Source organism: Thalassophryne amazonica, chromosome 12 (assembly GCF_902500255.1).
Source record: "Thalassophryne amazonica chromosome 12, fThaAma1.1, whole genome shotgun sequence".
In the NCBI taxonomy this organism is placed as follows: Eukaryota; Metazoa; Chordata; class Actinopteri; order Batrachoidiformes; family Batrachoididae; genus Thalassophryne; species Thalassophryne amazonica.
The window spans coordinates 64,520,234-64,537,165 of NC_047114.1; the positions used below are offsets into that span (position 1 = coordinate 64,520,234).

At 42.2% G+C, this 16,932-nt stretch overlaps 1 protein-coding gene across 1 annotated transcript in view; it reads left to right on the top strand.

Annotated features, from left to right (window-relative positions):
* Positions 1-16,708, top strand: part of LOC117521821 (myomegalin-like) — a 150,802-nt gene extending 134,094 nt beyond the window's left edge. The window contains exons 42-49 of the mRNA XM_034183170.1: positions 1,806-2,042; positions 2,166-2,267; positions 2,426-2,643; positions 3,806-3,949; positions 4,054-4,192; positions 6,454-6,500; positions 6,790-6,844; positions 16,177-16,708. Of these exons, the coding sequence (XP_034039061.1) occupies positions 1,806-2,042; positions 2,166-2,267; positions 2,426-2,643; positions 3,806-3,949; positions 4,054-4,192; positions 6,454-6,500; positions 6,790-6,844; positions 16,177-16,316 (1,082 nt within the window). The 3' untranslated portion in view covers positions 16,317-16,708. The remainder of the gene's footprint in view (positions 1-1,805; positions 2,043-2,165; positions 2,268-2,425; positions 2,644-3,805; positions 3,950-4,053; positions 4,193-6,453; positions 6,501-6,789; positions 6,845-16,176) is intronic.
* The last annotated feature ends 224 nt before the right edge of the window (positions 16,709-16,932 follow it).

Consider the following 16,932-nt stretch of genomic DNA (forward strand, 5'->3'; position numbering starts at 1 on the left):
TTTTTTTTTTTACAATTCCCTTATCTTCAGTTAACATTACGCTGGAGCAGCTGTTGTTTTTGAGGGTGTTTAGCTGGAAAATGATCATTTCTTTACGTTGATTGCAGATCAGTTTGAAGCAACAAAGCAGTGCTGTGACGCGCTGCTTCACTGCTTTTCAGAAGCGGCAGGTCCACAATTTCTTCATTAAGCCCCCTCAAAGCCATTTAAAGACGTCAATCGTGAGTCACCTTTGTGCGGATTAAAGTCACTAACTGGGATTCTTGTCTTGTTGCGGGCAAGAAACGAGAATTGTCCTCCATTCTGTTCCTGTTTTGCACCACCCAGCTGCACAGCTCCAAACGCACAGCTCTTTGGTTGGAATTAATAACTTCAAAGCAAATCGCCATTTTAAATCAACTGACAGCTCTTTCCAAAGGTTGTAATACAGACAACAAACTACAACAGACCAAAACCATTTTTTCTCCCAAAAGACATCTTCCATTCTTTATGAATTACATTTATGCTGACTTGCAGCGCAGCATGCTGCAAAAGCTCAGCTCAGAGGCTGTGGAGTTAAATTTGTCTCATTAATATCTGAAAATAAATGCCTTTGAGAAAAATTACAGATTTTGTTTATTTCTATTTATGTCGAGAGATCTAGGATCCCCCATGTACAGATTTAATTAATTTTTATTTATGTCCAGAGATCAAGGAGCCAGTGACCAATTTCATATTTATTTACTTTAAGACTCAATAAAATGTTGTTGACATAGAAAACCTGTAAAGCCTACTTTTAGTACACAGAAATCTAACAAGAGGTATTGATACGGTAATCGATAAAAAATCAGATTGATAAGCAGAATCGATAATGGCATTGCTATCGATAAAATCTTATCAATACCCATCCATAATCAGGACATTTATGTTTATACAACATAGAAGTGCCAAAACAACATGCTGGCATTGATGAGAGGAATTGCTAATGTCTGAGGCATACAATTCCAATGGACTGAACAATTTGGAATTGGTTCTCAACTGGAACTGGCTCCTGAACTCCATCCCTGGTGAGTTATTATCAATATTTGATAGGCAGTTGATGCTTACATTATAGGTACCCTGCAGCGGGTAGATGAATTACATTTTTGGGGGCTTTTTTTGTACGCATATCTGAATAGAGACAAGTCCTATTGACATCCACTGGTACCAGTGCTTACCCTGGGTTCCTTACATGAAGCATATGTGAGCCTACAGTTCTCCCTGCACAGAACACCAGTTCATTGTAGGTTACTTCCCCAACCAAGGCCAGTACCCATTTACAACTGGGTTCACTGGGACAATGCAGATGAAGTGAACTGTCCAAGGACACAGATAGGTAGCAGATCTGACAATCAAACCTTGGTCTACATATTGGTAGTAAACTCTTTATTCCCTGAAATACCTTTTTGTTCTTGTGAACACAATTCAGTATCTTATTAACAAAACTTGCTTACACCATCTGTACATCCAGGGGAGTTGATGAATCAATTACATTTTAGTGTGTTTGGTGTATATACTTTATAAGAAAAGTGATTTTAGGATAAATTTGGGCATAATATGGTGACAAAAAAATAAGATAGTTTAAGGTGCTAAACTGCATACTAGTAATCATTCCAACACCTATAACTCAAGAATGAACAGACTTATGTGTTAAGCCACCGTGTTATTAAGCCCCCCAGTTATTCAGAAATTAGCAAATGTAACTGTAGTTGCTTCACACCCCAAAGTGTTCTTGAGTAGAAATATGTCCAGCTGTGCTTCCAAATAGTTGTACATGTTGTTCTCAGGATACCTGTGTGACCTGCCAGGCCTACCAGTGGAGCTTGGGGAGTTACTTGAGGAGGTGAGGAGCCTGCGAGCTCAGTTGCAGAACAGCGTCCAGGAGAACAGTGCTCTGAAGCAGCTGGAGCTCCACAAACAGCTCGAGCAGAAACTGGGTGTGGCTTGTCCTCGGACACCCGCCCTGTCTGCCCTCACCGCCAGCCCTCAGCGAGACAACTTCTACAGACGACAGCTGCTGCACGGTGAGAGTTCACACAAACACTGTACTAATGTGTAAGTAGATACAAGGTGAGGCTCAGTGCAGCATGTGGTGGATTGCAGTGTGCGCTTTGCTAGCTTGGGTTTTGCATCTGTGTGCTCCATAGATCCAGCTCCGTCTCCGCCGGTCAGAGACATTGGTTTGTTTAACTGTGGGTCTCCCGGTCCTCCCTACTCAGACCTGGAGGACAACCACAGCACTGCCAATGGTGTGACTTAAACTGCACCAGATGACTGCATGTTAATCTGACCTTCATTTGCAACTATTAATTGTAACTTTTAAACAAAGCAAGCAAGTTATTATTTCAAAGTCTTTCCGAGATCCCTTTGGGCTCTTTGTTTCTAACTCCCTCTCTCCAACCATCAGAGACCCTGGACCCTCATTCTGAGCTGGAGGGGGAAGCTCCAGATGGGTCGTTTGCAAATCGCAACGGCCGCCATACCATCGGTCACGTGGATGACTTCACTGCACTACAGCAGCAAGTCTTAGAGGGTCGGGGCCTCGTGCAGCGCATGGAGACAACCCTTCAGGCCTGCCTGGGTCCACCACTGCTGGAAGAGAGCCAGAAACAGAGCAGTAACCTGGTGAGACGCTGAACAAGATGTCCTCCAAAAGTAACATTTCTGATCAAAGCAACAACAACAGATCAGACTCACTCACTCATCACTCGCTTACTCCGATTAAGGAGGGGCTGGAGTCAGTCCCAGCAGTCATAGGGTGTGAAGCGGGGTACACTCTGGACAGGACGCCGTCTGTCACAGGGCCACATATAGACAAACAAACACATTCACACATACCGACAGTTCAAAGATTCCAGTCCACCTAACCTGCATGTCTTTGGATGTGGGAGGAAGCCGGAGCACCTGGAAGGAACCCACACAAACACGGAGAGAACATGCAAACTCCACATAAAAAGGCCACAGATGGGAATCGATCCCATGACCTTCTTGCTGTGAGGCAACAGTGCTAACCAAAAATCCACTGTGTGCCCCAGGTCAAACTCGTGATGGTATAAACACCAGCGTGTAACTCTCAAATCAAATCAAATCAACTTTATTCATCCGTTAGGAACTTCATTTGCAGCGAAAGCGCCAGAGCAGAGACAAATAGAACATAAATCATGTCCGTTCACAGATTCCAATCCAAAGTTCATGAGTTCCATAAATACATTCAAAACAGTAAATAGATTAAAAACAAAGGTCAATCATATTAGCCCTCAGCTTCAGTTTAGTGTAGCAATCAGCTGTTTAACAGGCGAATGGAGGTGGGGAGGAAGCTGGAGGTGGCCCTCTTTGTCCTCAGTGGGAGCGACCTGTACCTGCGCCCTGAGGATGCAAGGTGTGAGAGGGGTCAGTAGAGATCTGGTTGCCTTTCCTCAGGACTCTGGTGTTGTAGATGGGGTGAGTGACTGCTGTTCCCGACCAATGACTTTGCTGCTAATTTTGATCATTTTATTAAGAGTGTTGCGATGAGTGAGAGTAAGTGAACCAAACCAGGCGGTGATGTTGAATGGGAGGATTCAATGAAACATTTATAAAAAATAAAAATAAAAAAATAAAAAAACAGTGAGAATGAACTGGTGAACCTGAAGTTTTCGGAGCTTACAGAGGAATAAAGAGGCGCTGTTGGCACTTTGAAAAAATGTGTTCAGTATTGCGTTGAAATGTAAATTTATGGTTGATTATGGAGCCGAGATATTTATATGAATGGACCTTTTTGATTATTTCATTGTTGACCTCTGTGCAGGTTCTGGATTATGGATGTGTGAAGAGTCTTCTGTCCAACACCAGAACTCTGAGACAGATCTTGGAGGAGGCGATGGCTCTGTTGAAGATGTTCTGGAGGGCAGCTTTGCCCAGCAGTGATCACTCCATCCAAAACGTGAAGAAGGTTTGGACTACAGTGCTGTGTTGCATGTCTGGTCTGGTATTTGAAAGTCACAGGTTAAATAACGTTGCTGAGCCATGCTAACGTATTTCACTGTATGTGTGTAGGAGCAGTGTATGCAGGAGGAGATCTTGTCTCTGAAATTGCGTGTGTCAGAGCAGGAGGAGGTTCTAAAGGGAACCATTCAAAGACTGAGGAGCACCAGCCGCACCAAGGAGAGCATGGAGCACTTCATCGTTAACCAGCGTGAGTGTGTGTGTGAGTGAGTGAAAAGAAAAAGAACACTAGTAGTTTGTGCCAAAGAGACAGACTCCTCACCTGGCACAAAGCAACACACAACACAGTGCAAGCGTCACTCCTTGTGTAGAACAGACGCAGTTGTCATTTTCATGCCCAGTGCCCCACATTGTGTACATCAGGTCCGGTCTAGAAGCTTACTCTTGTGCCGCACATTGCCACATCCACCACACTATGGAACTGCCTTGCGTCCTGGATGGCACACAACCAGTCCATCCTTACATCTCAAAACCATCTATCTTCTGCAGCCAAGTGAAATGTGGGCATCCTCTTGGTCTTCTCCAGCTGCTCTGGTCCTCAACACTAGCTGGGTTTGCTTTACAGATTTATGCAAAAGTTCAGTGATATGATATTTTCACAATGTCAAGAAAAAACAAATACAAAATGACAGCGTTTCCATTGAGAAAACGCTTCATTCCAGCAAGGCTCTCACTACAATTGTATTTCCAGTACACTGAAAAAAGAGAATGTTTGAACCAACTTAAAAAAGTGTTACAATTTGTAAAAACCTGAATGAATTAAGTTGTTTGAACTTAAGTTTGAAAGTTAAATCAACTCTAACTTACAAACTTAAGTTCAAACAACTTAATTCATTCAGGTTTACAAATTGTAACACTTTTAAGTTGGTTCAAACATTCTCTTTTTTTCAGTGTAGTCTGGATGATGGATAGATACGTCCCACTAAATATTTCCATTTTGTTTGTTTTTTTAATCCAACACTGCCATAATGTCATCTGTGAATGGGTGGTGGCCAAGTGGTTAGTGCGCATGGTTTCAGTGCAGAAGGTTCCTGGTTCAAACCCCTCCCACATTTCTCCACGTAATTGTTGCATTGTGTCAGGAAGGGCATCTGCCGTAAAATTTGTGACAAATCAATATGCAGATCCACCTTGGATCTGCTGTGGTGATCCCGAGTGAAAACAAGGGAACAGCCGAAGGGCTTAGAGCATTAAACAACCACTCAGTCTCTTCTTCTGTCATGTATTTTAGAACATCATGTGATGCTTTCTGTACATCATGTGACCTACAATAGTAAAAAAAAGTGTTTCCATTGCAGTTTTTCCAAAACAATCTTTTTTCAAATTGCATGAAAACCGCCTAATGCAAATGTAAAAACTTTTTTGCAAATTTGAGTTTTTTCGAAATGCATGTATTTCCATTAAGAATATTTTCAATTTGCTACTTCAAATTGCACAGTTTGGAGGGTAATGGAAGCCCGCCTACTGAGCCACCTGTATGCTCATTGTTGTAAGTAGCAAGTGGAATTGTTTTTGTTGATATGGCCATGGGTGTGTTGATCATAATATGAGGTGAGGGCAGGTGCAATGTTGGTGAACTGCTGTTATGTAGAAAGACAGGGGTGGTCACAGTGTCCAAGTGCAGTGAAGATAGGGGTGCTATCTCCACTTAGTGGCACATGAAGTAGATCAGGAGGTCGGAGGAGGAAGTGTTGTGGAATGAGACGCTCACATGCTTCACCTCAGGGAGCAGTGGTGGATAAATGTTGCTCTCATAAATGATCCATTCTTATGAAATAACACTTTGCATGCAGATACATTTCTTCAGCAGAAAACCTCTCACTTCTGTGTGCACTGTCAAAATAACAGTGCACCAGATGGGGGCACACTTGTGTATTTTAAAGGGAATGACAGAAGTGCAGTGTGGAAGATAGAGTCCTTAGTGAGACGCACATAGTCTTAATCATTGACACCGATAAACCCACTATTTCACAACAACATCTTAACAGTAACACATCACATTTTTTCACCAACAAACATTTTGGAGCCAGTACATATTAAACATGGCAAAATGGTTGTGAGCTAGTGAAGGAAAAACTGGTTAAATTTTGGATAGAAATGATCAAATACAAGGCCACACAGAACCATGTATCATTTACCACTGAACCACAAAGAGTTAGGCGCGTGCCCAACTGGCAACATTTTTGATGCAAAACATAATCGGATACTCAGTCTGGGTCTAACATCAGGTGTATGCAATGGTAGAAGTAGTGTTGTAGAACACTGTGAGTGATTGGGAAATTTTCAACATGTTTAAAAAACCTCATAAAACCTGAACTTAGGATACATTGTGATGCAAAACACTTAACAGTTAGATGTAATATGTACAGAGCCAGGGTAATATTTTGCAAAAAAAAAAAAAGTAGACATTCTGACAGTCTGTAATCTCTGTTTATTTTTTATTTTTTACAGTGTCTAGGACTCGTGATGTGCTGAAGAAGGCGAGAGCAAACCTGGAGGTAAACAATCACAGCCAGTTATTTAAAAATGCAAGTCACATCGTTTCCGGCCTAACTGCCAGAATGATCAACCTCAGTCACATTGTCTGTGTTCAGATTCTCACTAAACATACTCTGTAGTACACATAGAGTACACTGTAGTGTTTATCCATAATGTATCCTGTCAAATCTCTGGTGTCCTGGCTGTAGTCTTTGCTATTTATTTCATATATTTTTATTCCTTTTAATGCCTGTGTTATTTGTTCCTTCCGCCTGCGTTGTCTTTTCCCTCTTCTTTCAACCCCCCCAGAAGAATGAGCTGAGACTTTCCTCTTTAAGCCCCTCCTCTTCCTCTCCTTACACCGGTAATTGTCTGACATCTTGTGACCTTGTACACAGTTAAATGTTGTCCCAGAAATGTGATTTTAATCATTTAACTGTTCCCACTGGTTGAATTGTGCCACTATATTGATATTGGCACCTCTGTATTCTGGGGCAGCGTTTACCTCTGTGTGGATTTGTTTGTTGTGGTTATCATCACGCCACTGCTTTACCATCTCATCTAACAGCATCTTGGTTTAACTTTTTTTTTTGCGCAAAATAAAACTGAGTTTATAATTCAGTCTTCATCCTGTGGGTGACAAGAACCACACAGTAGGAAGATCTGGGGTTCAAAGCCCACCTACACCCCAGTTTTCTTGTACATCTGAAGTTGCATCAGGAAGGGCATTTGGTGTAAAATTTGTGCCAAATCAAGATGCCACAGAGTTTCCTGTGTAGAACCGCTGTGGCAATGGCAAACCAAAAAGGAGAGAAACCAAAAGCATTTTGAATTCAGTCTTTATCATTTCCGAGCACAACCTCATTCTGCAACTACTGAAGCCAGTCGTACACGACCTGATGATGCAATAAGAATGTGTGTTACTGCAGGATCATATAAAAATGTACAGTGCATCCAGAAAGTATACACAGAGCTTCGTTTTTTTGTTTTGTTTTGGTTTTTTTTTCACATTTTGTTGTTACAGCCTTATTCCAAAATGGAGTAAATTATTTATTTTCCCTCACAATTCTATTCACAACGTCCCATAATGACAACATGAAAAAAGGTTGTTTTTTTTGGCAAATTTATAAAAAAACAAAAAAAACAACTAAGAAATCACTCGTACATAAGTATTCACACCATTTGCTCAATACTTTGTTGAAGAACCTTTGGCAGCAATTACAGGCTCAAGTCTTTTTGAATATGATGTCACAAGCTTGGTGCATGTATCTTTGACCAGTTTTGTCCATTCCTCTTTGCAGCACCTCTTAAGCTCCATCAGGTTGGATGGGGAGCGTCGGTGCACAGCCATTTTCAGATCTTTCCAGAGATGTTCAATCAAACTCAGGTCTGGTCTCTCGCTGGGCCACTCAGGGACATTCACAGAGTTGTCCTGAAGCCACTCCTTTGATATCTTGGCTGTGTGCTTAGGGTCATTGTCCTGCTGAAAGATGAACCATCGCCCCAGTCTGAGGTCAAGAGCGCTCTGGAGCAGGTTTTCATCCAGGATGTCTTTGTACATTACTGCATTCATATTTCCCTCAATCCTGACTAGTTTCCCAGTTCCTGCCGACAGGGATTTTGGGCTCCATGAAAAGAAATCTTACTGGGCCATCCCCTATATTATTTAGTCAGTATTATAATTGTATTGGGGCCTCTCTGGGCCCCTGTCAGTCATGAGCGCCTACAATCCTTCTCCTTATTCTCACCTTTTTGGCATCCCTGGCTGCCTCTGAAAAACATTCCCACAGCATGATGCTGCCACCACCATGGTTCACTGTAGGGATGGTGACTGGTTTCCTACAAACATGACATCTGTCATTCACACCAAAGAGTTCAATCTTTGTCTCATCAGAGCAGAGAATGTTGTTTCTCGTGGTCTGAGAGTCCTTCAGGTGCCTTTTGACAAACTCCAGCTGGGCTGCCATGTGCCTTTTACTAAGGAGTGGCTTCCATCTGGCCACTCTACCATACAGGCCTGATTGATGGATTGCTGCAGAGATGGTTATCCTTCTGGGGGATCTCCTCTCTCCACAGAGAAATGCTGGAGCTCTAACAGAGTGGCCATCAGGTTCTTGGTCACCTCCCTGACTAACACCCTTCTCCCCAGATCGCTCAGTTCAGATGGGCGGTCAGCTCTAAGAAGAATCCTGGTGGATCTGAACTTCTTCCATTTACAGATAATACAGGCCACTGTGCTCCTTGGGACCTTTCAAAGCAACAGAAATGTTTCTGTACCTTCCCCAAATTTGACTATCGAGATAATCCTGTCTCAGAGGTCTACAGACAATTCCTTTGACTTCATGCTTGGTTTGTGCTCTGACATGCACTGTTAACTGTGGGACCTTATATGTAGACAGGTGTGTGTCTTTCTAAATCATGTCCAATCAACTGAATTTACCAGGTGGACTTCAAATAAGCTCTAGAAACATCTCAAGGATAATCAGTGGAAACAGGATGTACCTGAGCTCAATTTTGAGCTTCATGGCAAAGGCTGTGAATACTTCAATCAATCAATCAATCAATTTTTTTATATAGCGCCAAATCACAACAAACAGTTGCCCCAAGGCGCTTTATATTGTAAGGCAAGGCCATACAATAATTATGTAAAACCCCAACGGTCAAAACGACCCCCCTGTGAGCAAGTACTTGGCTACAGTGGGAAGGAAAAACTCCCTTTTAACAGGAAGGAACCTCCAGCAGAACCAGGCTCAGGGAGGGGCAGTCTTCTGCTGGGACTGGTTGGGGCTGAGGGAGAGAACCAGGAAAAAGAGAAAAAGAGTGGTGCATACAGAGCAAAAAGAGAAAGAAACAGTGCATCATGGGAACCCCCCAGCAGCGTACGTCTATAGCAGCATAACTAAGGGATGGTTCAGGGTCACCTGATCCAGCCCTAACTATAAGCTTTAGCAAAAAGGAAAGTTTTAAGCCTAATCTTAAAAGTAGAGAGGGTGTCTGTCTCCCTGATCTGAATTGGGAGCTGGTTCCACAGGAGAGGAGCCTGAAAGCTGAAGGCTCTGCCTCCCATTCTACTCTTACAAACCCTAGGAACTACAAGTAAGCCTGCAGTCTGAGAGCGAAGCGCTCTATTGGGGTGATATGGTACTACGAGGTCCCTAAGATAAGATGGGACCTGATTATTCAAAACCTTATAAGTAAGAAGAAGAATTTTAAATTCTATTCTAGAATTAACAGGAAGCCAATGAAGAGAGGCCAATATGGGTGAGATATGCTCTCTCCTTCTAGTCTCCGTCAGTACTCTAGCTGCAGCATTTTGAATTAACTGAAGGCTTTTTAGGGAACTTTTAGGACAACCTGATAATAATGAATTACAATAGTCCAGCCTAGAGGAAATAAATGCATGAATTAGTTTTTCAGCATCACTCTGAGACAAGACCTTTCTGATTTTAGAGATATTGCGTAAATGCAAAAAAGCAGTCCTACATATTTGTTTAATATGCGCTTTGAATGACATATCCTGATCAAAAATGACTCCAAGATTTCTCACAGTATTACTAGAGGTCAGGGTAATGCCATCCAGAGTAAGGATCTGGTTAGACACCATGTTTCTAAGATTTGTGGGGCCAAGTACAATAACTTCAGTTTTATCTGAGTTTAAAAGCAGGAAATTAGAGGTCATCCATGTCTTTATGTCTGTAAGACAATCCTGCAGTTTAGCTAATTGGTGTGTGTCCTCTGGCTTCATGGATAGATAAAGCTGGGTATCATCTGCGTAACAATGAAAATTTAAGCAATACCGTCTAATAATACTGCCTAAGGGAAGCATGTATAAAGTGAATAAAATTGGTCCTAGCACAGAACCTTGTGGAACTCCATAATTAACTTTAGTCTGTGAAGAAGATTCCCCATTTACATGAACAAATTGTAATCTATTAGACAAATATGATTCAAACCACCGCAGCGCAGTGCCTTTAATACCTATGGCATGCTCTAATCTCTGTAATAAAATTTTATGGTCAACAGTATCAAAAGCAGCACTGAGGTCTAACAGAACAAGCACAGAGATGAGTCCACTGTCCGAGGCCATAAGAAGATCATTTGTAACCTTCACTAATGCCGTTTCTGTACTATGATGAATTCTAAAACCTGACTGAAACTCTTCAAATAGACCATTCCTCTGCAGATGATCAGTTAGCTGTTTTACAACTACCCTTTCAAGAATTTTTGAGAGAAAAGGAAGGTTGGAGATTGGCCTATAATTAGCTAAGATAGCTGGGTCAAGTGATGGCTTTTTAAGTAATGGTTTAATTACTGCCACCTTAAAAGCCTGTGGTACATAGCCAACTAACAAAGATAGATTGATCATATTTAAGATCGAAGCATTAAATAATGGTAGGGCTTCCTTGAGCAGCCTGGTAGGAATGGGGTCTAATAAACATGTTGATGGTTTGGATGAAGTAACTAATGAAAATAACTCAGACAGAACAATCGGAGAGAAAGAGTCTAACCAAATACCGGCATCACTGAAAGCAGCCAAAGATAATGATACGTCTTTGGGATGGTTATGAGTAATTTTTTCTCTAATAGTTAAAATTTTGTTAGCAAAGAAAGTCATGAAGTCATTACTAGTTAAAGTTAATGGAATACTCAGCTCAATAGAGCTCTGACTCTTTGTCAGCCTGGCTACAGTGCTGAAAAGAAACCTGGGGTTGTTCTTATTTTCTTCAATTAGTGATGAGTAGAAAGATGTCCTAGCTTTACGGAGGGCTTTTTTATAGAGCAACAGACTCTTTTTCCAGGCTAAGTGAAGATCTTCTAAATTAGTGAGACGCCATTTCCTCTCCAACTTACGGGTTATCTGCTTTAAGCTACGAGTTTGTGAGTTATACCACCGAGTCAGGCACTTCTGATTTAAAGCTCTCTTTTTTAGAGGAGCTACAGCATCCAAAGTTGTCTTCAATGAGGATGTAAAACTATTGACGAGATACTCTATCTCACTTACAGAGTTTAGGTAGCTACTCTGCACTGTGTTGGTATATGGCATTAGAGAACATAAAGAAGGAATCATATCCTTAAACCTAGTTACAGCGCTTTCTGAAAGACTTCTAGTGTAATGAAACTTATTCCCCACTGCTGGGTAGTCCATCAGAGTAAATGTAAATGTTATTAAGAAATGATCAGACAGAAGGGAGTTTTCAGGGAATACTGTTAAGTCTTCTATTTCCATACCATAAGTCAGAACAAGATCTAAGATATGATTAAAGTGGTGGGTGGACTCATTTACTTTTTGAGCAAAGCCAATAGAGTCTAATAATAGATTAAATGCAGTGTTAAGGCTGTCATTCTCAGCATCTGTGTGGATGTTAAAATCGCCCACTATAATTATCTTATCTGAGCTAAGCACTAAGTCAGACAAAAGGTCTGAAAATTCACAGAGAAACTCACAGTAACGACCAGGTGGACGATAGATAATAACAAATAAAACTGGTTTTTGGGACTTCCAATTTGGATCGACAAGACTAAGAGTCAAGCTTTCAAATGAATTAAAGCTCTGTCTGGGTTTTTGATTCATTAATAAGCTGGAATGGAAGATTGCTGCTAATCCTCCGCCCCGGCCCGTGCTACGAGCATTCTGACAGTTAGTGTGACTCGGGGGTGTTGACTCATTTAAACTAACATATTCATCCTGCTGTAACCAGGTTTCTGTAAGGCAGAATAAATCAATATGTTGATCAGTTATTATATCATTTACCAACAGGGACTTAGAAGAGAGAGACCTAATGTTTAATAGACCACATTTAACTGTTTTAGTCTGTGGTGCAGTTGAAGGTGCTATATTATTTTTTCTTTTTGAATTTTTATGCTTAAATAGATTTTTGCTGGTTATTGGTAGTCTGGGAGCAGGCACCGTCTCTACGGGGATGGGGTAATGAGGGGATGGCAGGGGGAGAGAAGCTGCAGAGAGGTGTGTAAGACTACAACTCTGCTTCCTGGTCCCAACCCTGGATAGTCACGGTTTGGGGGATTTAAGAAAATTGGCCAGATTTCTAGAAATGAGAGCTGCTCCATCCAAAGTGGGATGGATGCCGTCTCTCCTAACAAGACCAGGTTTTCCCCAGAAGCTTTGCCAATTATCTATGAAGCCCACCTCATTTTTTGGACACCACTAGACAGCCAGCAATTCAAGGAGAACATGCGACTAAACATGTCACTCCCGGTCCGATTGGGGAGGGGCCCAGAGAAAACTACAGAGTCCGACATTGTTTTTGCAAAGTTACACACCGATTTAATGTTAATTTTAGTGACCTCCGATTGGCGTAACCGGGTGTCATTACTGCCGACGTGAATTACAATCTTACCAAATTTACACTTAGCCTTAGCCAGCAGTTTCAAATTTCCTTCAATGTCGCCTGCTCTGGCCCCCGGAAGACAATTGACTATGGTTGCTGGTGTCGCTAACTTCACATTTCGCAACACAGAGTCGCCAATAACCAGAGTTTGATCCTCGGCGGGTGTCGTCGAGTGGGGAAAAACGGTTAGAGATGTGAACGGGTTGGCGGTGTACACGGGGCTTCTGTTTAGGGCTACACTTCCTCCTCACAGTCACCCAGTCAGCCTGCTTTCCCGGCTGCTCGGGATCTGCCAGGGGGGAACTAACGGCGGCTAAGCTACCTTGGTCCGCACCGACTACAGGGGCCTGGCTAGCTGTAGAATTTTCCACGGTGCGGAGCCGAGTCTCCAATTCGCCCAGCCTGGCCTCCAAAGCTACGAATAAGCTACACTTATTACAAGTACCGTTACTGCTAAAGGAGGCCGAGGAATAACTAAACATTTCACACCCAGAGCAGAAAAGTGCGGGAGAGACAGGAGAAGCCGCCATGCTAAACCGGCTAAGAGCTAGTAGCTACGCTAAGCTAGCGGATTCCTAAAAACACGCAAAGTGAATAATGTGTAAATAATTTAGAGGTGATTCAGCAGAAGGAGTGCTTTAGTTAAGGCACGTAAAGATTACACTGGGAAACAAATCATAATCTAGATAACTAGATCAATCTAACTGTGCAGATTAAACAGCTAACAGATACAGAAAAACACCGCTGTGCTCCGGAACAGGAAGTGATACAATACCGCAGTGAGAGCCAACCACCAGTGTTAAGTACATGTGATTTCTTAGTTTTTTGTTTTTAATAAATTTGCAAAAAAAAAAAAAACTTTTTTCACATTGTTGCTATGGGGTATTGTGTGTAGAATTTTGAGGAAAAAATTAATTTCATCCATTTTGGAATAAGGCTGTAACATTAAAAAATGTGGAAAAAGTGAAGCGCTGTGAATACTTTCTGGATGCAGCATGAACAGACCAAGTGTGGCAGGAATGGGCATCTTGGTGACACACCACCATAATGCAACAGTTCATGAATGTTTAAAGGTTTTGGCATGCAGCCAATTATTGCATTAGGTGCACTGAACGATGTTACATAGATGTTATTACAAGTACAGGCACATATACAGCATTGCACGGGCAGACAACACACACAGCTCCACATGACATCACACATATAATAACACACTCGCACCTCCGCTGTTGTTATCGATCCACCAGATTCCCATAATGAATATGAGAGATGGAGATGTTTCTGCTGTTAAAATCATGAACAGGAGCAGCCGAGAAAAAAAGGAAAAAAAATATTTGCATCCAGAATAGACCAGTAACATGCATATATCATCTGCAAGTTCACATGGTGTCTAGGAGGCACACACGACGCTCTCAAATTTAGACAGTAAAAGAAAACTAAAAGAAATGCACAACATAATATTCAGCCCCATATTTTGATGAACTTATGTACACAACATAAATACTTAAGTCATTTTAGGCGTGCATTGGCCAAGTTATTTTAAAAGGTGAGTTGCTGCCTTACATAGATGGTTCTGTGTGCAATAAATGTAATTCCTTGTTTGTTATTATCCACATAAACACCCAGTAATAGCATCTGCCACGCACAGTGTCACAGTTTCGTTTTTGTAGTATTTTGAGAGCTGAACTAACGGTGGCCTCATTACATATTTGTTCCTCCGCACTGCAGAGTTCTGCATTGGCTACAGATGGGGCAAAGTACCATCTGCTGCTCACAGTGCACAGCTCCTGGTCTTCCTTTGCTGCACAGATAGAGGCACACACTGTAATGTTTACACTGTGTTCTGCAGTTATTCTGCAAAACATTCCTGCATTACAATGATGTGGCACTATCACATCGTGTCATCCTGTAGTTTTGCATAGCCAGATGTAATTATTGAATACAACTGTCTTAAAATTAGCTGACTGAAAAAGTCCTTGGCTTCTTCCTGAATCCACAGTACTGACACCACATTGCATGTGTCCATGCACAAAGATTCACCATAGCTTTGTTTACATCTTTTGCCTTCTGCATCAACAGTTATCATATTATTCGGTACTTCAGCATTTTCCATAATCCCCCTGGTGGCCCCCTGTGCGTCCCAGAATGCACTGCGGCGTCAGCAGAGTTCCACTGTCTCACATCGCATGTAAACAATGGCAAAGCGAGGATGTGGATGGTGTTTATTTAGTTTAGTTCATGGGTGATTATGATGATGACACATTCTCCCAAGTTGAGAGGGTTATCTAGAGGACCTGTGATGGGCTTCTGCTGTGCCCCAATATCTTATTGTTCATACTTCACGAGGTGTGTTTACACCAGGGGTCACCAACCCTGTTCGTGGAGGACACCTGCCCTGCATGTTTTGTAACTATCCCTGCTCCACTCCCAAGCAATTAACTCCATTAGGTGTGTTCAGCCAGTCAAGAGTTAGAAAACACCACTTTTATAAAATCAGGTGTGACTTGAGTAGGTAGACGTGGAATACGTGCAGGGCAGGTGCTCTCCGGGAACAGGGTTGGTGACCCCTGGTTTACACTCTGAGTGCTGAGCTCCTGACACCAGAACTCTGCTGAAACTGACCTCTCGCATGAGTCACGGACTGCGAGACAGCGCGAGATTCACAACTGCAAAACAGCGAATACACCTTTACAGCAAGCCAATATGGGTCTTCTTAGATACAGATCTGGAAGTTTGCAGCCAGAAATACCCCAGAAACCCTGAGGCGACGCATCCATCTAAAAAAAATAAAGTTTAACCAATATCCTACTTCTGTGCCCATTCATACCAAACATATTTAACTGAAAAAAAGGTAAAACAAAGGGAAAAGACAAACTCAAAAACATCTGAAAAAAATAGAGCCCAGGTTGAAACATCCTTTAGTTCCCCTTTAAAACTACTTCTTACAGCAGTGTTAATTAGGTAACACTTTACTTGAAGGTATCGTCATAATAGTGACACGATACTGTCATAACTGTTACGTGACACAGTCATGACAGTGTCATAAACATTATCTCAATGTCATAAACATTTATGACTGCTGTCATTAAGTGTCATTTGGTTATAATGACAAGTTGGCATACAACCCAAGACGAAAAGGCCAAAGACAACTTCTGGTCATGTCATTTTGATTAAAGTCAAGTTGTTATAATCAAGATAACCCAAAAAATGTCAACAGTTATAACAGTGGCATGTTACTATTATGACAATACCTTCAAGTAAAGTGTTAGCGTTATTTATTATAATGTTTCACCTCACTAGCAGTTGTCAAATGAAATCAGCAATCTGTTTTTGTTTTTAAATCCAGTTGCGGACTCAGGTGGTGCTGCCAGAGACCCAATTACTGATCACAGTTCCTTGAAGACCAGCATCTCTCCCGGAGTCACCGTGGCTACAGCCCGTCAGCGCGTGGCAGCGAGGAAGCGCAGCAGCCAATGTCTGCTTTAGACTTCATCTTTTTAAAAGCCAGCCTCAATGCCGTCACATCTGACCTCTGACACAGCTGAGACCCCCATCGCAGCCATCCTCCCCTCCACCTGTGCAATTGCTTACACCGCCTCTGTGCACAGTGATAATGTGCACCTCTGAGCCTTCTCCCTCTGCCCAGTCTCCTGTGCTCCCCTTGGCCACATGCATTATTGTCTTTGAGTGAGCCGGTCAGCAGATTGCCTTGTGGTGTGTGAGTCAGAAGAAAGTGAAAGAAATGTGCCCGCCGTGGATTCAGTGATGTGCATCCTGCTAATGGAGCTGGTTGAAGTTGCTCCTGGAGACAGATGTGTCTTCTTAAATCTGGTTACAGTTTGATTCCAGGGGTTTGATGTCAGAATCGTCTTAGGTCATTACAAGTGTAGCAAGATGAAGTCCAGATTGAAAAGACATTCGAGCTAGCTTGGCTAACGGGTAATTCCCCTTTGGCTGGCCTGGTAGAGTTCTAGTCTTTAGTTCGAGCAGTCCGGGTTTCGATCCCACCGCCATCCCGGCCACAAAGGTTGTCCGGTCACAATTGGCGTTGTCGGCAGGATGTGGGTAGTCATAGAACATGCTTAAATGCACCTGTGACTTC